Below are 25,396 nucleotides of genomic sequence, written 5' to 3'. Positions count from 1 at the left end.
GGTTATTACTAGTAGTAGGGCAGTTTTCCATGAAAAAGCTGGTTCAAAGGGCGGCAGTGTAAGCTTTTCCAGGACAAAGTTGCGATCCCAAGTAGGTGTCGGAGCTCTCCTTGGCAGTCTTAAGTTCTTAGCCCCTCTGAGGTACTGTCTTAGGACTGGATGTGAAAATAAAGGAGGATCCGTGCTGTAATGGGCTGAAATTGCTGAGGCGTGGATCTTAATAGATGAAAAGGAAAAGTCCTAAGTGTAACATCTCAGTTAAATATTGTAGAATCTGAGGAATGTTCGGCTCCAGGGGATTTAGGCCTTTAGCCTGAAAATCTTTTCCATTTGTCTGAATAGGTTTGCCTGGTGCTGGGCCTCCTGGCTTTCAGAATGACATCCATAACAGCTTTGGATAAAGGTGTTGGCTGATTGTTTAGATAATTTGCCATGCAGCCAGGTTTAAAGTCTTGAGCTGGCTGTGTAGAATCAGATTGTCTCGCTGGGTGAGCAGGTGAGGAATTTGTGGTAAAATCCATGGTGGGCCCTGGACCATGGTCCTTAAAATTGGATACCAATGTTGGTGTGGCCAGTCTAGTGCAACGAGAATCATTTGTGGCCTCTCTAATCTGACTTTCAGTAGTACCTTTGCTAGAAGAGGCAGTGGAGGGAAGGCATACACTGTTAATGTTTTCCAACTGAATGAGAGGGCGTCCACTTTCCAAGCTAGTGGATGGAAGGTCCTTGTGCAAAATTTTTGAAGTTGGTGGTTGTGGGGGTTTGCAAACAGATCTATGTCTGGGCGTCCCCATTTTTGAGCTATCATTGCAAATACTTGTGGATCTAGTTTCCATTCGTGTGGATCCATGATGTTTCTGCTTAGGTCGTCTGCCAATGTGTTTTTCTTTCCTGGCAGGAATTGTGCTTGTAATTGAACCTGGTAAGACAATGCAGTGTTCCACAAGGTCATTGCTTGCCTGCATAGAGGGTAGGAATGTGTGCCCCTTTGCTTGTTTATGTACCACATAACTGTGGTGTTGTCCGTCCTTATTAGCAGTTGTCCTGGGTGTAGAAGGTCCTTGAAAGCGGTTAGGGCATTCTGCACTGCTAGCATTTCCTTTTGATTGATATGCAGGTGTCTCTGATCTGTAGTCCATTTGCCCTGAATGCACTGTTCTGCCATGTGTGCTGCCCAGGCATAGTCCGATGCATCCGTTGTCATAGTTTGCCTGGCTGTGGGTAAGGTGAAAGGCTGACCCTTGTTGAGGTGACATGCCTGTGCCCACCATAGAAACTCCTGTTGAAGAGAGGGGATGAGTGGAATCATTGTTTCCAAGCTGTGGCTGTGCTGAGTCCATACACTTTTCAGGTACCATTGTAATTTCCTCATATGCAGTTTTGCAAATGGTATTAGTAGTATGCAAGATGCCATGAATCCCAAGCCCTGCAGAATTTTTCTTGCAGGGAGTTCGGTCTTTGTTGCCATTATTTTGAAATATTGAAACAGCTGTCATTTATCTGGCGTGAGATAAGCCATCTGGGCCGTTGTATTCAAGCTGGCACCCAGGAATGTTATGTTTTGTGAGGGCACTAGTTTTGGTTTCTTTTTGTTTTCTGTGTACCCTAGGCAACTTAGAAGGTGTTTGACAAATGCCAGATGCTGTAAAAGAATGTCCTTGCTTTCTGCTTGAATAAGATAGTCGTCCAGGTATGGGTATATTTGAATTCCTCTTTGTCTGCAGTATGCAATTACTGGTGCCAGGCATTTTGTGAAGACCCTGGGTGCAGTAGATAAGCCAAAGGGCAGTGCAGAGAATTGATAATGCGTTGAACCTGCAATGAAGCAGAGGGATCTTCTGCAATTTTGTCTGATAGGGACATGCAGGTACGCCTCCTTGAGGTCCAAAGTGACTAGCCAAGCATTCTTGCCCAGCATGGGAAGAAGCTGCTGTAGTGTTAGTATCTTGAATTTTGGAACTCGCAGATAGGTGTTCAGAATTGAAAGATCCAGAATGGGTCTCCATGCTTTGTCCTTTCTTGGAACTAGGAAGAGACTTGAGTAAAATCCTTGTCCTTGCTCCTGTGAAGGTACCTGTTGAATAGCTCTCATGTTCATGAGAGCTGCAATTTGTTTTTGTGCCTCTGCCCATTGATTTGGTGGCAGGTTTGGCATTCCTTTGATCTTTGGTAAGGTATGAAAGTGGAATTTGTATCCTTGAGAGACAATGTTTAGAACCCATTTGTCTTTTGTGATGATGTGCCAGTTGTCTGCAAAAAATGCAAGTTTTCCTCCCAGGGGTGTTGCCAGGAGAGATTTGCTTGGCAGTTTGAGGATAGAGTCATTGTGTCTGCCTTCTGCTAGCTTGGGGCCTGTCTTCTCCTCCTTTCTGGGTAGCAGAACCCCATTGGCGAGGTTTGTAAGGGCCCTGTGACTGACCTCTGCCCCCTTGGGCATCTGTATTTGCCCCTCTGTGATCTGTCTGAAGCTGTAAAGGACCATTTTTTTGTTGGCCAATTTCTGCTGAAGCGAGGGGGTTGTACCTGCAAGAAATCCTTGACCGTATTGTAAAGGTGCATCTAATAATTTTGCTTTAACATGGTCAGGGAGGGTTTGCTCTTTTAACCAAGCATGTCTACGAATGATAGAGCCAGTAACAGCTGCTCTACAGGAAGCTTCCAATGAATCAAATCCGCATTGTAAAGTATGCTTGCCCACCTGTTCAGCTGCATGCAACAGATCCTGCATTTCCATGAATTCAGGCTGTTCTGAATGTGTGCTCATTTTTTGTTTTAACTGAGACATCAGGAATTGTTGATATTTCAACATGTGAAACTGGCAATTTAATGCTCTCATAGCCAGAGTTGCAGAGGTGTGTATTTTCTTTCCCCATCTATCTAGGGCTCTGGAATCTCTTTCAGAGGGCACAGGATTTTTAGCCATAGAAGCTTTTGCTCCCTTAGGACCCTGGGAAATGGTTTCTGGGTCAGCTATAGGGCTTTTATAAAGGAATTTGTGTGAGTCAGGTACTCTGTAGTATCTGTCTGGTTTGGCTGGACTAGGAGGTAGAGAGTCTGAATTTAAACTAGACTCCAAGTAGACATCATCCACAATATCTAAAACAGGAGGGATAGCAAGAGGTCTGTGCTGGGGTAATAAAAGGAACTCTCTGAGCCTTTTCTTAGAATCAGAGTAATCCTGGCCTTCCCAGTGGAAATGTTCCCTCATGGTATGTAATGTTTCCCCAAAGGAGTAGTCTTCAGGGGGAGATGCTGAGGGAATAGTCTTCAGCATCAGAATCCTCATAAGGTGGAAAAGTGTAATCCTGTTCCTCAGAAGAATCTGAGGAGAGAGAAACCTGGTCGGAGGATGCATAATCCTCCTTTTGTCTTGGTCTTTTATCAGGAGGGGGATGGGAACCCCTGATAAGGGTAATTAAATCTTCAGCCATCTTAAGCATCTGTTTCTTAGGCATGGGGCCTTGACCTGTAGACTGATGAACAGTTTTCTTAGGCTTTAAAGGAGTTTTAAGCTTAGCATAAGATTTAATGGTGAGTGTAGTTGGTCTGAAGACTCCTTCTGTAACCGAAGGTGTTTCCTCTGCACCGGTGTCGGTAGATGGCTGCGTCGGCCTAGTAGACTCCGCTTGAGAGTCGGCAGCTGTCTGGGGTTCCAGCTCTGCGGTCGTCAGGGGCTGCCTAGGCAACTCACTGAAAACCAGAGAACCGGCGACAGGCCCAGCTGAGGCCTCAGGGTCTGGCTTATTCCTAGGCTGCCTGTCCTTATCCTTGCGTTTTTTATAAATTGCGGTCGTCGGCTGCTCCGACGGCATGATATAAATTAAATTTCCTAACAAAGTAATGCCGTGCGAAGTCAAAACGGCATTTGATAGTGTGTTTATTAAACCTAGCGCAAAATCGACAACCTGTGACATCGTGGTCTGGGCCTAGGCAAGGAATACAATAGGAATGGAAGTCCTTATGAGGTATTTGCTTCCCACAAGAAATGCAATTTTTAACTTTTTCTGACATCGGACGGAGGCAAGAAAATGTTCCCCAATGGGGTACTTAGCTTTATTGAAGACTTCGGACTGAAATTCAAATTGAAAATCTCAGGTGTCGGCCGACCGGTACTTGCGAACTGCTTCTGCTTCGGGCACCGTACGACAAGAAAGACTGAAGAAAATGGGTTCGGATGCCTCTTATATACCCCTGGCTCACTGACGTCAGGGAAGAAGCGACAGCAACCGACGCCGGACCAAGACTTTGGAATTCGGGCCGACTGCGGGACCGCCTGACGGCAGGATAACCCAAGTGTGATGACTGCAGCAGGGTAACACGATGAACATCTGGGAATATGTTTTGGGGAGTATAATGAGCATGCAGATTTTAAAAATTCCCTACAGAGTACTCTGTCACAAATATTGGGGAAGCAAAAGTCTGTAACTAAGGAAATTATTATTTTGAGTTGAGACACAGAATCTGAACTGCCTAGACATAGTAGGGCCTTAAGTTTAATTCTGCTGGCTGCCAAAAAAGCAACTAAAAACCAGAAATCAAAATCTAAACCAACTGCATCATTTGCGGTATCAAATACTGTAAAAGATAAAAGAACTGGAAGAAGGATCTTTAGAAAAGGGAAAGAGCAAAATACAAAGAGATAAAACAAATTTGTAGGAATAATAAATGCAGAATAATGTTCAGGAGGAAGAGGAGGAGGCATGAGGTTTAAGGGAAGGAGTGAATGAACAATTTATGTATTGCTGGAGCGAAAGGCAGTTACAAAGAAAGAAAACACATGTATAACTTATGTATGTAAATGGAAAAAGTGTTAATGTTTTTCTTTTCTATTAATGTATGCATGTCTAAAACTTAAGTGATAATTTAATAAAGGTGTTTTAAAAACATCAGTGGATGAATAGGTTCCTAAATTAATGTATCCCAAAGCACATGGAATAAGCTATCACTACCGATCAAACAAAGTATTACTTTGGCTACCTTTAAGGATAGTCTTGATGACACCAGAATACCAAATATGGCATTGCTTGATTTGGAAAGTAAGCACTATTATGTGCTCAAAAAAGATGGCAAGAACTTAACTGTCTCTACTTAAAGGTGTGTGCTGCTAAGCATCTTAAGGTCTAGGTCTCTGTTATTACCTGTCTAGTATTGTTCTTCTGTTCCTATGTTCCTATCAAAAGCCTACAAGAATGGAAACACTACAGACCCCACAAGCATAATCCTATAGACTGTTGTGCTTGCCTTGTACCAAACCTGAATAAGCAGTATGAGCTACTCTAACAAACATGCCACAGCCACCAAGTACACCTACACATCCAAAGTGTTTATAAAACGGAATATAAATGCATTAATCAGCAGTACCTTTAGTGTCCTACAGGCCCCCAAAGAACTAAATGTAAATATAAATATATCAGTGGGGTAACACTAAGCCTAGTCCATATTTAAAAATGCAGATCTTCAATGAGGCCAAGAAAGCTAGCAACAATGTTTGCTCGCAGACTAAAAATAAACGACAATAAAGAGGTAGGTTACAAGAGTATTCAAGTTTTTTGATAAACTTGGTCTGACAGATAACACTTAAAATGTCCCACAAACAGTTGAAAACATTTCAGAGGCCAACATTTTTACCTTTCATGTGAAACGATACAATCTTGTTTCCAAAAATGGGATTATAACACAATTCTGCATTATGGGAACATATATTTTACAAAACATACTTAACGAATACAATAAAAAGGGACGCTTCACTAAAGTAAGTACATACGATATCTTAGAATCATAAGTGACAGAAATATGGAAGTAACACACATGAAATGAATACACTACAGGCAATATTATGAACTCGGGTATTTCATCCATAACCTCTGTAAGAGTTGAGCTTCAGAAACAAAAAAACTGACTAAGACTGAAAATTGCAACATGTTGCACAAAAATTGGCAAACCGATCATGTCTTTCAATTGTAAAACATGAGCAAATAACTTACTTCAAAGAGTAGATTTGAATTACCCTACACATCCAGTGCAGCCACAGCACCCAGGCAGCAGAAAGACATTATGAAATAAATTAGATACTAAATAACTATTTCATTTTAACTAGAGCTAAGTTCGTGGAAACACGTCATCCAAAAAAATTAGATGCTTGTCTGAAATTAGTCATATAGCCATCAAGGAACACAAGATGTGGATGGAACCTTAAGGATAAAAACATCTTAAGAATATACAGAGCATGGGGAACACAATAGCCTTGTATTGATATAACCTCCAAGGAGATCACAGTTCCGCTGCACTATTCTTTCATCAGACCAACCATTGAGTATTATGCACCCTTCTGCATGCACCTGACCAGGCACTTGCAACAGCCTGAAAAGACCACAGATATTCTTCACAAAAATACAGAGTAAACAAGCCCTATGAAGAGAGGTTGCCTGTCAATGCTTGAAGTGTAAAAAACAATATTGTTACCATAGACTTCCTTGGGTGTTGACAAACAAGATTTGGGTAAATTTGGGGTAAGCTTGCCTAGTCTTAAAACAACTTTTTGTCTAACAGCTTCATAAATAACTATGAGCCTATATGTCTATTTGGAACACAATTGCTTCTCATTTTTCATGCCGTGAAAGCTTGCAAGATTTGTTTTGTTAATGCAAACAAAGCACCAAAATGCTACTAATCACTAATTCTTAAGTAGCACAGTCAGACAATAGGGCAACTTAAATCAAAAAAGTTCTCTCAAATCAAACCATCATTCATGAAAAACCAAATGAAATACAAGGAGACTGGGAAATACAGTAACACTATCGGGTCCTAGTATATACTGAATAACAGTTGGTATGCAAGTAATATTACCGATAAACCAGCTCCATAATATAGGGGAGAAAAGACATAATACACCTGAGAATAATCCAGCATGAACTATCTGGTCCAAACCAGCAACATGAGACATACAGAAGCCTCCCCACCCCACATAGCAACATTAAATCCACATATGCGGAGGCCCTTAACTGTAACCTGCCCAAGCAACAAGGATCTCAGACGCTGAAATGCAAACAAACACCAATCACAACCAAAGTGTCACATAGCTCACAACACCAGTGTGCCACCCAGCAACAGCCCCTAAGGCAAGACAACGTACCTAACACTTTAGTCATAGGTGACTCTATAGTCAGGCACAGTGATGCCCCACTCACCAGGCTGAACAAGGAGAAAATTATAGTCAGCTGCCTGTCAGGTGCCAGGATCCGCCACATAACACATGCACTCAAATCACTCCACAACAAGTACAAATACAATTCTGTCATTATCCATGTTGGAGTGAATGACTTGAAACATACCTCCCTGGACTACATGAAAAGAGACATGGAAGAGCTCTTGGATCATGTGGCCCAGGCAGGTATGACGCTAGCCGTGAGTAGCATCCTGCCTTCGCCCAGAATGATACCAGAATATAAGGACAAAGTGATTGACTTCAACAATTGGCTAACCTTTTGGTGTCATTCAAAGGAGATCCAGTATCTGTCTGCCTGGGACGACATGATCGACAGACCACAATGCTTTGCCAGAGATGATCTGCATTTGTCACCCCTGGAATTCAGGTTACTGGCTAAGGCTCTTGCCACCCCTGTAGTGCCTTTTTTAGGCAAAGTTCAAAGGTCAAAACCACCACTGTAACAGGTACAAGTATGCAAATTCTGAAGGTAATGCTACTCAGTGCTAGAAGTCTAAACCTCAAAATGCACTCTCTCGAGGCACTCCTACAAATGGAGAACATTGATATCTGTGCAGTAACTGAGACCTGGTTCAAGGCTCCAGAGAGCACCCCTGCAATACCAGGCTACAACTCTTTCCACACTTTTCAGCCACCAAACCAGGACCGAAACACTAAAGGTGGAGGAATGTCCAGATTCACCAAGGATATTTACACCACCAGGCTAGTTGCCCAACACAATGCGTCTGAAATTCTCCAGGTGCAACTAACACTAGGTAAGACTGCAATCCAAATTGTATCTTGCTACAGATCCCCCACCATGCCCCAAGATTCTCACTGCACCTTTCTAAACATACTGGAAAATATTAAGATAAAACCAAACACCCTTATATACTGGGAGATTTCAACTACCCTGTCATTAACTGGGAAAACTACTTGTGTACCAACACCTTTGCCCAACGGTTCTTGGAATTCATAAATTCCAACACCCTGGATCAACTAATCCATAGTCCAACCAGGGGCTCCAATATCCTAGGTCTGGTCATTACCAACATGGGAAATTGATGCTCCACACCTATAATCACCCCCTCATTGGTCAGGTCTGACCATAAGCTAATCACCCTTAACATCCACATCCCACCCCCCAGTAAGGAAACCTCCATAAAAAACTTCTCCAAAGCCAACTTCATGCTACTCAAGTCAGACATGACAAACGTCATCACATCCATGCAGACAGGAACTGAAAGTTCGACTGCTGAATCCTACACTAAGGCACTGTACGAGCACCTACATTAAGGCACTGTACGAGCACATACACTCATGCAGGAATTGTGCCATCCCAAACAGAACCAAGATGCTCTCCTCCAAAAAAAGGAAGCAAATCTGGTGGTCCCCTGCCATAAACAAACTTTGCAAAAAAAGTAAGAAACTGTTGTAGAAAAGAGGAAAATCCCAGGATGCAAAAAACTCCCTTACCAGCCTCAGTAAGAAGCTGAGATCCCTCAAAATCCTCCAAGCTAGTTACGAAAATCATGATCATCTTCTTTCAGCTGTTCCCATTAGGGGTCACCACAGTGGATCATCGGTTTCCATTTCTTCCTGTCCTCTGCATCGTGCTATGTCACACCATCCACCTGCATGTCCTCTCTCACCACACCCATAAACCTCATTTTATGCCTTCCTCTTTTCCTGTTACCTGGTAGCTTCATCCTTAGCATATTTTTCCCCAATATACTCAGCATCCCTCCTAAGCACATGTCCAAACCAATGTAATCTTGCCTCTCTGGCTTTGTCTCCAAACCTTCCAACCTGGGCTGACCCTCTAATATACTTATTCCTAATCCTGTCCACCCTCATCACACCCAGTGCAAATCTTAACATCTTAAACTTTGCCACATCCAGCTAAAACTCCTGCCTTGTCAATGCCACTGTCTCCAGCCCATATAACATAGCTGGTCTCACTACCCTCTTGTAGACCTTCCTTTTCACTCTTACTGGTACTCGTCTGTCACAAATCACTCCTGACAATCTTCTCCACCCACTCCATCCTGTCTGTACTCTCTTCACCTCTCTTCCACACTCACCACTACCCTGAACTATTGATCCCAAGTATTTAAACTCATCCACCTTCGCCACCTCTACTCCTTGCATCCTCACCATTCCTCTATATTCCCTCTCATTCATACACATATATTCTGTCTTAGTCCTGCTGACCTTCATTCCTCTTCTCTCTAGAGCACATCTCCATCTCTCCAGGGTTGCCTCCACCTGTTCCCTACTGTCACTACAGATCACAATGTCATCTGCAAACATCACAATCCACGGGGAGTCCTGTCTGATCTAGTCTGTCAACCTGTCCATCACCATTGCAAATAAGAAAGGGCTCAGAGCTGATCCTTGATGTAATCCCACCTCCACCTTAAACGCATCCGTCACTCCCACCGCAGACCTCACCGCTGTCACACTACCCTCTTACATATCCTGTACCACTCTTACATACTTCTCTGACACTCCCGACGTCCTCATACAATACCACAAATCCTCTCTAGGCACCCTGTCATATGCTTTCTCTAAGTCTACAAAAACGCAATGCATCTCCTTCTGAACTTCTCTGTACTTCTCCATCAACACTCTCAGAGCAAACATCGCATCTGTAGTGCTCTTTCCCGGCATGAAACCATACTGCTGATCACTAATCATCACGTCCCTTCTTAACCTAGCTTCCACTACTCTTTCCCATAACTTCATGCTGTGACTGATCAATTTAATCCCTCTGCAGTTACTACAGCTCTGCACATCACCCTTATTCTTAAAAATTGGTACCAAAACACTTGCTCCATTCCTCAGGCATCCTCTCACTTTCCAAAATTTCATTAAACAATCTGGTTAGAAACTCCGCTGCCATTTCACCTAAAACTCAATGCTTCCAGAGGTATGTCATCTGGACCAGAAGCCTTTCCATTCTTCATCCTCTTCATAGCTATCCTTACTTCCTCCTTGCTAATCCATTTCACTTCATGATTCACTATCCCCACATCATCCAACCTTCTCTCCCTCTCATTCTCTTCATTCATCAACCCCTCAAAGTACTCTTTCCATCTGCTCAACACACAAAAATAAAGTTGCCAAAGATTCCAAAGACCACCACAAGGCATTCTATAACTATGTCAAGAATCTAAATGGCAATGCTCAGATCTGCTCTAAGCTACAACAGAATGGCATTAAATATACTGATCCCAAGGATATTGCCAATATCCTGGCAGATCAGTTCAGTGCCAACTTTGCCTCCCTCTTGCCCCCTAAATGGCCCATCTCAATACCGGAAGATTGCCAAATTCTGGTAATAAATGGCCACACAGGTAAAAAACGCACTCTCCAAAGCTAAGAATACAGCATCCATGGGAAAAGATGACATCCCGGGCTGTGTACCATATGAACTACAAAATGAACTGGCACCTCACCTAAGTGTGATGTTTAATCATAGCCTCACCTCAGGCATCGTGCCCACTGAGTGGCGCACAGCTACAGTTATCCCACTTTACAAGGGGGGGGGGTCTACCTTGGATCCCGGGAACTACCGCCCCATCAGTCTGATGAACCTGATCTGCAAGGCCATGGAAAGTATTATCATGGAACTTATAAAGACATTGGCAACCTTCAAACACTGGACCCCACCCAGTTTGGGTTCATGAAGGGACAATTTTGTCTCCTGAACCTGATTGACTTCTTTGAATCAGTCTCCAGAGCCATGGATGAGGGTAAGGCTTTCCACACAGCCTATCTGGACCTCGCCAAGGCCTTTGACACCATAGATAGACTTACTAAGCAAGACATTAATCCCTACGTCACTCAATGGGTTGCCAACTGGTTTACTGACAGAACCCACACTGTAAAAGTAGCCGACTCCAAATCCAGCTCCAGACAAGTGGAGTACCTCAGGGTTCAGTCCTGGATCCGCTCTTGTTTGGCATCTACTTCTCTGAAGTACAGGCCAACACTAAGGGACTCTGGCTAACAAAGTTCGCAGATGACTGCAAACTGGGAGCCATTGCTGAATCCCCAAATTATGTGGATACTCTACAAAAGGGCCTTACAGAAACAGATGCTTGGTGGCAGAGCCATGGGCTCAAGCTCAATGTCAAGAAATGAACAATTATCCCCTATGGGAAAAAACATTTACCCGTGAATCACCACATAGGTGGCAGTACACTAAACACTGAAAGTGCGATAATAAACTTAGGGACACAGGTGGACAGTAGTCTCACCTTCGATAACCACATCACCACAACAGTCAGGAAGTCCTTCTATGTGGCACACCTCATCACTAAGGGCTTTTCATCCAGAAAAAAGGAGGTTATTGTCCCACTGTACTCATTCCTCATTAGACCCATTATAGAATACAATGCCCCGTTTGGTATGTACCTCTCAAGACATCTGCAGCAACTGGAAAGGCTGCAGAAATACCTCACTAAAAGAATCACAGGCCTAAAGCAGATGCTGTATGCTGACCGCCTTAAAAAACTCCAGCTATACTCTGTCACATATCGTCTACTCAGATGCAATCCCTGCTTAACATACAAGGCCATGTTAAACCCAGAGCTGTTGGACATGCTACACTTAAAGAAATCCCAATCCCAAACCCTCAGAGCTACATGCTCCTAGGATCTAAACCTTGTCATCACAATAAACAAAACATGCTGGAGGGATAGGTTCCTGACCCAGAGACTCCCCAGACTCTGGAACAGACTGCCCATACATGTCAAGCAGAGCGCCTCTTTGGCCCTCTTCAAAAGGAACCTTGACGATTGGATGGGAGAAAGGAAATTCACCCCAGGGTTCACGTCAGTCGCCCTGCTAGACAGGGGTCCAGGGAAGAAATAGCCAGGGAATTGTTATGGCTAGGCTTGTATAGGCCCTAGGGCCGATAGTCTAGTACCAACCTATGAACCTATAAGAGAAGAATCATCATGCATTAATATAAGCAGCCAGGCATACAACTAAGCACTTAACTGTCTTATGAGGTTGCTAGGATGCACATTTTAAGGCCTTCTCAGTCACTATTAAATATGAAAATGTGAATACTAAACAAAAAGTTTAAATAACAATCACCTATGACTAAACAGATCTTTGCAAAGCTAAGACATATGAATGCTATCACTAGCTCTCAGAAGATTCTTTCCATATGAAGATACAGCTGCAAGGAATGACATTTTAAATTTAATATTTATCTGCATTAATATCTATACTTATGGATCAATTTTAGTACATTCAGGCCTTACCCCATTATGGAGATCAGGGGTAAGCGGTGAAGAATTAGCCTTCCAGTTATTTATTTGCTGTCAGAAGAATACTGAAAGCCTTAGCTGCACTTAATTTAACTGGTTGGGGAGGACTGTCCTTCAGTGATGGAGGATAAGGAGATATGCACTCTGTCAATCACGCAAGTGTAGTGGATGGGTCAGCTATACATTTACAGACATCCTGTAGGGTTTCCTGTAGTATGTCCTGGCTAATTTTCTTACCAAGTCCTCCAATTATGATGCTGCCTTTTATTTATAGCAGTTTGGGAAATATCAGCAGATCTGTCTAATAAATGGATGGGATACTGCAGAGAACTGTAGTCATCCTTCAGGTACAAAAAAGAAGTTATGTACTTAGCATAACGTTCCATCTGTGTTGTCTCTCATTATTCCTCGACCTGTGGGGTTTCGGATCCAACTAATGAACCAACTTGGCCGCTTTCCAAAAGCTTAGGCTCCAAAGCTTGAGCTCCTCCCTTACCCATAATGCCTCACTCCTCATGGTTACATCAGATCAAGTTTGCTGCTACAGTGTTTGCCCACAATAACTAGATGGACCCGATACAACTACTTCTCACAGTTGCTAACAAGAAAGAAAAAGAACAGGAGCTCAACAAGGAACAGAGGTTCCTATAAGCACATCTGACAGGTCATACCCTAGGGACAGGGAGGAAGGGGGGAGGGAAGGTCGAGGAAGAATGAGAGAGAACACAGATGGAACATTATTGTAAGTACATAACTTCTTTATCTGATGTTGTCTTCTCATTCTTCCTCAACCTGTGGGACAGAGTCCCCAGCTACAGCAAACCTTGGGGGGGGGGGGCCTTCATGGAAGGATATTCCAAAGCACTGAAGAACCAAAGGCAGCCCTACTTCTGAACATCTATGTCCAATCTGTAGTGGGAAATAAAGTGTGAGAATTAGACCAGGAGGCAGCTGAACATAGGTCATCAAAAGAAACGTTAGCCAAAAAAGCTTGAGAAGTTGCTATGGATCTGGTAGAATGCACCTTAACGTTTGAGGCAATGGGACACCTTTGGATTCAAAAACAAACAAGATGCAGTCTCTTAACCATTTTGCTAAGGTGGTCTTGGTGACTGATTTGCCCTTTTTTACCTCTGAAAAGGATATATAAAGTTGGTCGGATTGTCTGAAAGATTTAGTTCTGTCTACAAAAAATGCAATTGTCTTTGGACATATAAACAGGTGAAGCAAGTACTCTCCTTTGTTTTAGAAATGAGGGGAAAAGACCTGCAGGTTGGATTGGTTTACATTGTTTTTAGTAGCAACTTCAGGAAGAAAAGACGGATTAGTATGCAGTTAGTCTGTCCTTACAGAAAATAAAGTAAGGATATTTAGAGGACAGAGCTTGTAATTCAGACACTCGTTTTGCAGAAGTGATAACCACCAGGAAAAACCAGGGCCTGTAAAATCATAGACAGATAACAAGGGGATGTTGAATCTTTGACTGGAGGGTGAAGGAGGAAAGTCCCCCTAATAAAGGCTTTACACAATCTAGATGATGCTAAAGAAGATGCATTTTCACCCAAATGAAAATTCAAAATTGCTGCCAGCTGTACCTTCACCGTGGAATGACTGGCCCCCTCATGGAAAATGTGAGCTAGAAAATCTAAGAGTGCTAGAACAGGAGCAGTAAAAGGGTCTAAATTCTGTTGTTTAGCCCAAATAGAAAATCTCTTCCATTTGCTCTTACAGATTCTTCTGGTTGAAGACTTGTGTGAGGAGATCAAGATATTATCGACTGGGAAGGAAAGCCTGGCGGATCTAGCCATCAATGGAATTGGAGAGACCATGTGGTTAGCTTCAGCCCTGGAAGATCAGGGTAAACTTGCCCTGATGGATGGGATAATAAATCTGGGTGTGGTTCCAGAGTCCATGCAGGGCAAATTAAATGAGACCAAAGGAAGATGTCCCAGATTTGCAAAGGCCAAAAAGGGGCAATGAGGATCACTTTGCTCTTCAACCTGGCGGCTTTCTGAAGAAACTTGAGGATTATGGGGAAAGGCATAAAGTAATCCCGCTGGCCAAGCATGCACCAGTGTGTCCCAGGGTAACTGCCCTTGAGTGGGAATCAAGGTGAAGAACCTGATGCACTTGTTGTTGTGAGGAGAGGCAAAGAGATTGCAGCAAGACCGACCACATTTGTGGAAGATCATGTTCGCCACTGACTGGTTCAGGGACCACTCATGAGGCATCAACAGAACTCTGCTCAACCCATCCACTAGAAAGTTGTGTTCCCCCAGAATGTGTGCTGCAATCAGAAAATGGGTGGCAGAAATCGACCATTGCCATACCCTCATTGCTTCTTGGCACAGGGGGTAGGATCTGGCTCCTCCTTGCTTGCTGATGTACCAAACTACAGACATATTGTCTGTATGAATTGCAATTGCCCCTGGAGGAATGAAGTTGTGAAGAGCCTGCAACGCTAAAAGAACAGCCCTCATCTCCAGGGCACAGATATGCAGATTGGTCTCCTGTGACATCCATGTGCCTTGGACCATCTGACCTAAGTAATACCCCCACCCTACCTGGGAGGCATCGGTGGTCAACGTGGTTTTGGGGGGGAGGGAGAACAAAGGGACGCCCTTGAAGAACCTCTGGGAGTGAAGCCACCAGAGAAGAGACTCCTTGCAAACCCGAGATAATTTGATTGGATAGTTATGGGGTAGTGGAAGTGACCGCTGTACTGCTAAGGTCCACTGTAGTATTCTCATGTGCAGGTGTGCTGTGGGCAGCAAAGTAGTGGTGGTGGCCATGGAAACTAGGACCCAGAGAACCAGTTTGGCTGGAGACACTGGAAATGCCAAAATGTCTGATATGTAGTCTTAGATTTGCTTTCCTGTTCAGAGTAAGAAAGGCCAAGGCCTTGGACGTAACCAAATGAGCCCCTGTGAAATCTAGGCACTAAACTGGCTGAAGCTGGGATTTTTCTAGGTTGATCGTTATGCCCAAGGTAGCAGCTAGTTGTAGTAGGTAGTCCTTGGCTTGGATGACTAGATGCCTAGTTGAAGTAGTTAGGAACCAGGTTTCCCAGGTATGGAAAAACATGGAATCCTTGCAGTCTGAAGGGTAGAAAAATAAGGAGGAAACAGATGAAGCCAAAAGGTAGAGAGAAATTAACTGACTTACGGATAAAAACCCTAAAGCTTTCAAACAGAGCTTGAGACAATGGACAGTGATGCCTCTTTTAGGAACAGCAAAGGAGATATGAGGTAACCAGGGGGTTGTGAGGCATTATAGGCAGGTGAGGAGCTCAAGCTTCAGAGCCTAAGCTTTTGGAAAGCAGCAGAGTCAGATCAGACGTCAGATTCGAAACTCCACAGGTTGAGGAAGAGTGAAAATACATCAGATACTCCATTTTCAGTTTCTGTCAGTCCATCACATCACTCAGTGGATAACTGTTCACACCTAGTTAGAGCAATTTTAAGATGAAAACAGACTGGATTTTTTTGTTTCCAAAATAACGTTAGCAAGTGAAGCATATGTTAAGTAGTCTCTCAGTGTCATGGTTTGTCAAGTTTTCTATGATTGTGCTTGGACAGATGCTTAATTTTTAGTAACAGACCAACTGAACTAAGTGGAAGTACTCTAGTGTCTAGAAAAAACACAATTAGTCTTCACATTTTAAACACCTGATGCTGTAGATGCGTCTTCAAAGTTTGCTGTGTTACAAGTTTCCTTCAGAAAACTAGCTTAGCATAGAACAGATTCTGACAGAAAGGATATTAATTCAATATTTCTTAATGCTCTGTAACTCGTATCCATTTGGTCATCTAGGAAATTGTATTATTGTCGACTTAGCACAGAAAAGTAAAACAAGGTCTACATTTAAGGAAAGGTATGCGTATCTCCTGCTACCATAAAATTTATTGTTCCAATAAAAAGTATCTTCTTATGAAAAGAGAGAGGCAAAAAAGAGTATGCAAGGGTAGCATTTTGAATCCTAGAACTTTTAGGATCATATCCAGCCTCGGTAAATCTAAAATTGGCTTCCTTCCATGGGCCATCTTTTCTTAGAACTAGAATCTGTCTTAAGTACAAGCTTGTCGCCATACACTATACTGCCCCTTCTGTGATACTGCCAATTCAATGCAAATTATGCATATAATAATCTCAAAATATTTCAAAATAATATACAAAACAATTTGTGTTAGATGGCAAGCATCACTTACCAGAAAGGCTCATCCAGACTCTGCTACACTTTGCTGTGAAGGAAAGGTTAGTTTGCTTTTATTTTTTGTATTACTGTATTGCCTTTCTATATTTTGAATACTGTAGTTTGTTTTCTTTACCTTGTGTTTTGCTTGCATTCTGTTTTAACAGCGTATTAAAACTTCAAAAGAGACCACAGCTCTCTCTGTTCTGAGTCGGGCAGAATTTTTTCCATCCCACCCATTTAAGTTGTCTTGTCTTTCTAGTTACCCGCCTCTTATGTTAATCTGACCATATATCTCATTTCTCTCTACTTTCACTGGCTTATGTGAGTAATCACAAAATCATCATTTTTGAAATCCCACCCCTTCAATTATTTAAATTTATTGGCCATCCTACAGTATTTCATAGTACCAAAATACAAAAGTGACCACCCCTTTCAATCCATCTTGCTGTTTTAAAAATAGTAACTCTCCACTAAACCTTAACTTTTTAAACAGGTAAAACTCAAGTTACCTACTTTCACATCTAACTTCTCTAGTGCACACTGCAGAGTGCATTCTTTTCAATCTTACCTTTAAGCATCCCTGTGATTAGCACTTTCTCTAATACCTGCTGGAAAGCACTAGGAAGCCTTAAACTCATACAAACACTGAACTCTCCTTGTTAACAAGGAGAAATTAATAATAGGCACTAAACAGCCTATAATTGCAAAGTACCTTGCTAAGGAAACAGCTCCTATACTTTACAAAGAAAAAAAGCCCCAAACCAGGCATGTCCAAGGGTCAGCTTCCGGTGATTTCTCCTGTCCACCTGGTGAATCTGGGCATACTGGGGCAATGCAGCAATTGCCTCATGTACACAGACAACCCTCTCTTCCTACCACCCAACACTACAACCTGTGAGAGATGCACTTACATAGCCAAAATGGAAGCAAAGCTCTCTCCACCCAAGATTGTGCTAAACAGTCAAGAGGAGAAGGTTAACACCCACACTACACCTCAAGCAACACATAGCCCTTCTAAACCCGCACCACCAACACCCACATATAGCAACACTAAATCCACATATGCAGAGGCCCTTAACTATAACCTGCCCAAGCAACAAAGACCTCTGAAGCTGAAACGCAAACAAACACCAATCACAACCAATGTGTCACAGTTCACAACACCAGTGTGCCACCCAGCAACAGCCCCTAAGGCAAGACAATGTACCTAACACTTTAGTCATAGGTGACTCTATAGTCCGGCACACTGATGTCCCTCTCACCAGGTTGAATAAGGAGAAAATTACAGTCAGCTGCCTGTCGGGTGCCAGGATCCGCCACATAGCATGCACTCAAGTCACTCCACAACAAGTACAAATATGACTCTGTCATTGTCCATGTTGGAGTGAATGACTTGAGACGTACCTCCCTGGACTACATGAAAAGAGACATGGAAGAGCTCTCGGATCATGTGGCCCAGGCAGGTATGACCCTAGCCCTGAGTAGCATCCTGCCTTCGCCCAGAATGATACCACAATATAAGGATAAAATGATTGACTTCAACAATTGGCTAAGCTTATGGCGTCATTCAAAGGGGATCCAGTATCTGTCTGCCTGGGATGACATGATTGACAGACCACGATGCTTTGCCAGAGATGGTCTGCACCTGTCGCCGCTGGGATTCAGGTTACTGGCTACGGCTCATGGCACCCCTATAGTGCCTTTTTAGGCAAACTTCAAAGGACAAAACCACCACCGTAACAGGTACAAGCATGCAAAATCTGAAGGTAATGCTACTCAATGCTAGAAGTCTAAACCTCAAAATGCACTCTCTCGAGGCACTCCTAAAAATGGAGAACATCAATATCTGTGCAGTAACTGAGACCTGGTTCAAGGCTCCAGAGAGCACCCCTGCAATATCAGGCTACAACTCTTACCACACTTTTCGGCCACCAAACCAGGACCGAAACACTAAAGGTGGAGGAGTGTCAATATTCACCAAGGATATTCACACCACCAGGCTAGTTGGCCAACACAATGTGTCTGAAATTCTCCAAGTGCAACTAACACTAGGTAAGACTGCAATCCAAATTGTAGCTTGCTACAGATCCTCCACCATACCCCAAGATTCTCACTACACCTTTCTTAACATACTGGAAAATATTAAGATAGAACCAAACACCCTAATACTGGGTGATTTTAACTACCCTGCCATTAACTGGGAAAACTACTCATGTCCCAACACCTTTGCTAGCGGTTCTTGGAATTCATAAATTACAACGCCCTGGATCAACTAATCCATAGTCCCACCAGGGGCTCCAATATCCTAGACCTGGTCATTACCAACATGGGAAATCAATGCTCCATACCTATGGTCACCCCTCGTTAGTCAGGTCTGACCATAAGCTAATCACCCTTAACATCCACATCCCACCCCCACCCCCAGTAAAGAAACCACCATAAAAAACTTCTCCAAAGCCAACTTCATGCTACTCAAGTCAGAAGTGACAAACTTCATGACACCCATGCAGACGGGAACTGAAAGTTCAACTGCTGAATCCTACACTAAGGCACTGTACGAGCACATCCACTCATGCATGAATCGTGCCATCCCAAATAGAACCAAAATGCTATCAACCAAAAACAGGAAGCCAATCTGGTGGTCCCCTGCCATAAACAAACTTTACAACAAAAGGAAGAAACTTTTGCAGAAAAGAAGAAAATCCCAGGATGCAAAAAACTCCCTTACTAGCCTCAGTAAGAAACTGAGATGCCTCATAAATCCTCCAAAGCTAGTTACGAAAATAAAATTGCCAAAGATTCCAAAGACAACCACAAAGCATTCTATAACTATGTCAAGAATCTAAATGGCAATGCTCAGATCTGCTCTGAGCTAAAACAGAATGGCATTAAATATACTGATCCGAAGGATATTGCCAATATCCTGGCAGATCGATTCAGTGCCAACTTCACCACCCTCTCACCCCCTAAATGGCCCATCTCAATACCGGAAGATTGCCAAATTCCAGTAATAACGGCCACACAGGTACAAAACGCACTCTCTAAGCCAAGAATACAGCATCCATGGGAGCAGATGACATCCCGGGCTGTGTACTACATGAATTACAATATGAACTGGCACCTCACCCAAGTGTCATGTTTAATCATAGCCTCACCTCAGGTTTCGTGCCCACTGAGTGGCGCAGAGCTACAGTTATCCCAATCCACAAGGGGGGATCCACCTTGGATCCCGGAAACTACCGTCCCATCAGTCTGACCAGCCTTATCTGCAAGGCCATGGAGCGTATTATCATGGAACTTATAAACAAAGACATTGGCAACCTTCAAACACTGGATCCCACCCAGTTTGGGTTTGTGAATCGATCTTGTCTCCTGAACCTGATTGACTTCTTTGAATCAGTCTCCAGAGCCATGGACAAGGGTAAGGTGGTCCACACAGCCTATCTAGACCTTGCCAAGGCCTTTGACACCATCCCCCACTCTGGAATCATAGATAAACTTACTAAGTTGGGCATTAATCCCTATGTCACCCAATGGGTTGCTAAATGGCTTACTGATAGAACCCACACTGTAAAAGTAGCCGACTCCAAATCCAGCTCCAGACAAGTGACAAGTGGAGTACCTCAGGGTTCAGTCCTGGGGCCGCTCTTGTTTGGCATCTACTTCTCTGAAGTACAGGTCAACACCAAGGGACTCTGGCTACCAAAGTTTGCAGATGACTGCAAACTGGGAGCCATTATTGAATCCCCAAATGATGTGGATACTCTACAAAGGGCCTTACAGAAACAGATGCTTGGTGCCAGAGCCATGGGCTCAAGCTCAATGCCAAGAAATGTATTGTTATCCCCTTTGGGAAAAAACATGTATCCATGAATTACCATATAGGTGGCAGTACACTAAACACAGAAAGTGTGATAAGAGACTTAGGGACACAGGTGGACAGTGGTCTCACCTTCGATAACCACATCGCCACAACAGTCAGGAAATCCTTCTATGTGGCACACCTCATCACGAAGGGCTTTTCATCCAGAAAAAAAGGTCATTGTCCCACTGTACTCATCCCTCATTAGACCCATTATAGAATACAACGCCCCATTTGGTATGTACCTCTCAAGACATCTGCAACAACTGGAAAGGCCTCAGAAATACCTCACTAAAAGAATCACAGGCCTAAAGCAGATGCCTTACGCTGACCGCCTTAAAAAACTCCAGATATACTCTGTCGCATATCGTCTACTCAGAGGCGATCTCTGCTTAACATACAAGGCCATGTCAAACCCAGAGCTGTTGGACATGCTACACTTAAAGAAATCCCAATCCCTCAGAGCTACACGCTCCAGGGATCTAAACCCTGTCATCACAATAAACAAAACATGCTGGAGGGATAGGTTCCTGACCCAGAGACTCCCCAGACTCTGGAATAGATTGCCCATACATGTCAAGCAGAGTGCCTCTTTGGACCTCTTCAAGAGGAACCTTGACGATTGGATGGGAGAAAGGAAATTCACCCCAGGGATCACGTCAGTCGCCCTGCTAGACAGGGGTCCAGGAAAGTAAATAATGTGGGAAGAAATAGCCAGGGAATTGTTATGGCTAGGCTTGTATAGGCCCTAGGGCTGATAGCCTAGTACCAACCTATGAACCTATGAACCTATGAACACCATGTGCCAAAATGCACACATGTACCATTTATTCACCTATAGGTCTCACAGCTTTTAAGAAATGTATGCAGTTATGAAAATATAGGTTAATACTCATAACTGCTTTAACAAAAGTGCATTTACATCTAAATGTCTTCACATTGCCCACCATGTTTTAATAGTTTTACTACCACTGCTTGAATACTCCACCCCCAACAAGACAGTATCACACTACCTTTCACATTATTAATGTAAACATGGAAAATATGCTCTATTTTTCCATAACATTTTGCAAATACTCCTTAATAACTATCTCTGTACCTCCCACACTGATCATTTCACTATTTGTGCTTAGCAAATCATGTCAAATTCTAGATGCTTTCTTGCTGCCTTAGTTTTATGTACCTTTACTTCAGCAATGAGACTTTGAAAACAATGACTAGTGTACTCGTTCCAGGAATACAGGGAAGTCTTCCGCAGAGATGGATATACTCTTAAAGGATACACAGGAAGTCTGCTTTCCTAATGACTATAACATTGTAGGAAGCAATGAGTTTAAAATACAATCTACGTAAATACCAAAACATGAAATGCTCTTGTAGTTGGGGTACTGCAAGAAGCTTACTTTGCTTTTGAAAAAGTCCCCTTGTGGCTTGGCATTAGTACTAGAGACTTACAACCAAAATGGCACATCTAAAATGGCATGCCCCAGATGCTCCAAGTCAAGATTAATAATTTAATAACATTTTGACTTTCAGAGTTAAAACCATAAATCCATAACGAAAGCTACATTAAAAAAATCTTGTGGGCTTCATTCTTGGCTCTTCCGTTAAATGAGAGCTGTAGAGATGAGCAGATTCTGTGAAACTTCCTTTACCATCTGACTTTGTATGTCAGATGTATCACAATAAGTACTCCCAAGATGTACCTAAACTGTAACAAGTAAATGGACACTCACCAAAAAGAGCGACAAACAGGAGTGTGAGAAACATCAGCACATTCTGTGATGTCCAGTTAGGAAACAGTATGACCATAACCCGCAGGAACCTCCTCAAGAACTGCAGATCAAGTTTAGGCCTACAGAAAGGATGGAACAGCAGTCATTTTTACTATTTCCAAAACAAGTACAAATACATATTACACAGAAAAAAGGAAGCATGTGGATAATTCAAATACCATATTTTTGAGTTATTACAGTTTGGACCAGAAACATCAAATTCCATAGAGTGATTCTCACAGTATTAACTATTTTTGTGTTGTGGGTCTTCAGTGTATCTGGTTCTTGTGCAGTTGGAACAGATGTGTGTGTATTCAAAGTTTCTAATGTAGTTCCAGTACTATGAAGTCAGTGAAGAGTTGCAGTATATAACTTTATATTGTGTTTTCCCCTGTGGTGTTTGTCCTTTTTCCAAAGTTGCAGGACAGTGGAGTTAGCACATTTAAGTAAAGGAGGTGTGGGAAGGCAAAGCCTGATAGTGGTGGGGGATGCAGAGTAAAAAAAAACTTTTTTTGCTTTTAATAAATATAACATTTTGTGCTGCATAGATATTCACTTATATGGTTAATAATGTATGCGGTTGCAATCTTCAATCACTAATAAAGAACAGATGCAGGAAAGCAGCAAGAAATGTGCTTAGAACCACATACTGCTGCAACAAATTCCACATCCCCATAATGTAAAGTTCTTTACAGGTCACACTTACCTACACAGTGGTAATTAATAAGCCAGACATTTGCTAATGTATAGACACCTTCTGCCATCTATAAACTATAAAATGCTGACAGCTGCTTCAATATATATAACTTTATACAATGGATTTCAAATTGCAAAAAATCAGGCTTTTCAATCATCTTAGTCTGATCAGGATTTTTCATTAAATGACAAATTACAGTTAGACTTATGAAATAACCCATCCCCATAAATTTGTATATAATTTATGATTTCCTTTAGCTCTTATTCAACTTCTACCAGAAAGCTTTTTTTTACTCAGGTTTACATCCTACCTACTCATTAAACAATAACTTGGATACGGGCATTTTGCAATATATTTTGGACCTGTTCCCCAGTGAATAAACTATTAGAGCTGTAAAGAAAGACCAACACCACCGAGGCACTGTATTACACAATGCAAATGAAATAAATAGAAGCAGCCTGGAGCTGATAATGAAGTAATGATGTCCATCATAGCACTGGCTTGGCAGGGAAGGTACTGCACAGTAAATCACAGCCGCTTCAAAGGCAGCCATTGTGCTGCCACAGTGAATGTACAATCAGTGGTCATATAACTAGTGTGAGGTGCATAAGGACTGTGTATCCAACACTATATACATTCACATGCACAATAAAGTTCCTTATAGATGCAACACAGGCATTGAAAGCATAGGTTCAGAAAAGCAAAGTGTCATCTATGTTCATCACATAAATGGGAAGAAAAATAGGAAAAGGTAGAAATGGGGCAAATGCAGAGGAACACATACATGGGTAACAGAAAGGAAAGACAGGTGGAAGTAAGGACATTTTTATGGAGACAGGTGCCCATTTTCAATCTTTATAAAGACAAGTAAAGAAAGCTAGCAGTAATAAGCATGTGCAGAATGGAAGGAGTACAGAGAAGGCAGCATGGCCAGACAGACATAATACAGACAGGGAGGTATGGACATGGGTGGTGGAGAGATGCAGGCAAATGCAAATAGGACTGGATTATGAAACTGGGTCTAAGGAGTGACATACATGGGAGGGAACACAGAGATGGGGATAGTTTGAGATTAACAGGACCTGCCTAATGGGTCCAGGAGGTAACCCACATAGATGTCGGTCACCTCCATGGCTGCTATCATAGGCAGGCACCACTTCTGGTGGTCCAATGGAGGGGGACAGCTAAGCATGCCATCCTATCAGCTGCACACACAGATGTTCCAGTGTGTCAAGGAAAGGATCCATCTGCCCGCCCACCCTGGTCATGACCAGCCCTCACATTCACTACCAAGTGACCCAGGAGAAGCACTGCAGCCCTTCTCATTGGAGGGGCTCCCATCCCCTTCCTGAGGGAGATCTACTTCCCCGTCAAAGAAGTTGGCCAGATGACTGTTGGCCACTGCGGACCCAGCACATACCTCAACCTACACTACAGCTGACCCTGTAGAAACAGGGAAGAAAAAGAAATACTACAAATTAAATTACACATGTACAGCAAAACTTTAATTCAAGTACATTACAAAACCTACACATTGTACCTACTAAGTCACCTAGACAGCCTTTCATGTCACCTAAACAGGCATCATGATTCAAGTGCAATCTCCTTGGCCACCGTAAAATATTAACCAATCAGTAAAACATTTTCCTGTCAGAAGACAATGACAGCAATAAGTGCTGGAATGCATAGTACCTAACCATGTGCACAATTTTTACAACAGAGAGGTGACTCCCTATCCCTAAACCTCTGCCTTCCACAGATGCAGGTCACAGAAAAGCCTCTTCAGGTCACTCAATCTATGCCAGCACTGCTTAACAGATAGGGTGACGCTACTGGCATGACTTACCACCCTGGCAATGATGCCAGGCATCAATCTTAAACAGAGGAACATCAATGTGCCCTAGTAGGCACTTACTATAATCCAAGGGTAGAAAACACAGAAATGTTTCTATCTCCTGGTTGTTTGCTGCAAACAGTGCTACATTAGGATGAGAAGAAAAACTGTAGACCTGTGCACATGGTCATGTACTGATCATATGACATGCACCACCAGTCGTCAAGGTTGCATGAAAGTATCACTAGTGTAGACGGGTGGCGCTATGAGCTTTGCAGCGTCTTTGCATAAGCACACTGCAAATGACCTCCCAGCCTAGGCACAAACAGGAATGAGCAGGACTGTAATGACTGTTGCCGATAAGAGGTCATCATACTGAGGAGGTTATAATGATCAACATAATTGGAATATAGTGGTAACAGAGTGTACGGCCACATGGACATACTGATAATGGACAAGGCAACTGGTTACAGACCTAAAGACTGTAATGTGCACACAAAGGCACACAAGAGCAACAGAAAAAGATGCTGTGGATTGAAATATT

General features: G+C 42.8%; 1 protein-coding gene across 4 annotated transcripts in view; it reads right to left on the bottom strand.

The window, feature by feature from the left end:
• ABCD4 (ATP binding cassette subfamily D member 4) overlaps positions 1-25,396 on the bottom strand; it is a 1,648,172-nt gene that overhangs the window by 1,423,133 nt on the left and 199,643 nt on the right. For 3 of the 4 annotated variants that reach the window (XM_044074118.1, XM_044074117.1, XM_044074119.1), the window contains one exon: positions 22,283-22,401. In XM_044074118.1, the coding sequence (XP_043930053.1) occupies positions 22,283-22,401 (119 nt within the window). Of the gene's footprint in view, positions 1-22,282; positions 22,402-25,396 lie in introns of those variants that run through there. The other variant, XM_044074120.1, reaches the window with a different exon arrangement.

Source organism: Protopterus annectens, chromosome 6.part0 (genome assembly GCF_019279795.1).
Source record: "Protopterus annectens isolate FY-2018-M chromosome 6.part0, PAN1.0, whole genome shotgun sequence".
NCBI lineage: Eukaryota > Metazoa > Chordata > Ceratodontiformes > Protopteridae > Protopterus > Protopterus annectens.
Note: the sequence above shows the minus strand (reverse complement) of the source record. Positions and strands in the feature narration are given on the sequence as shown.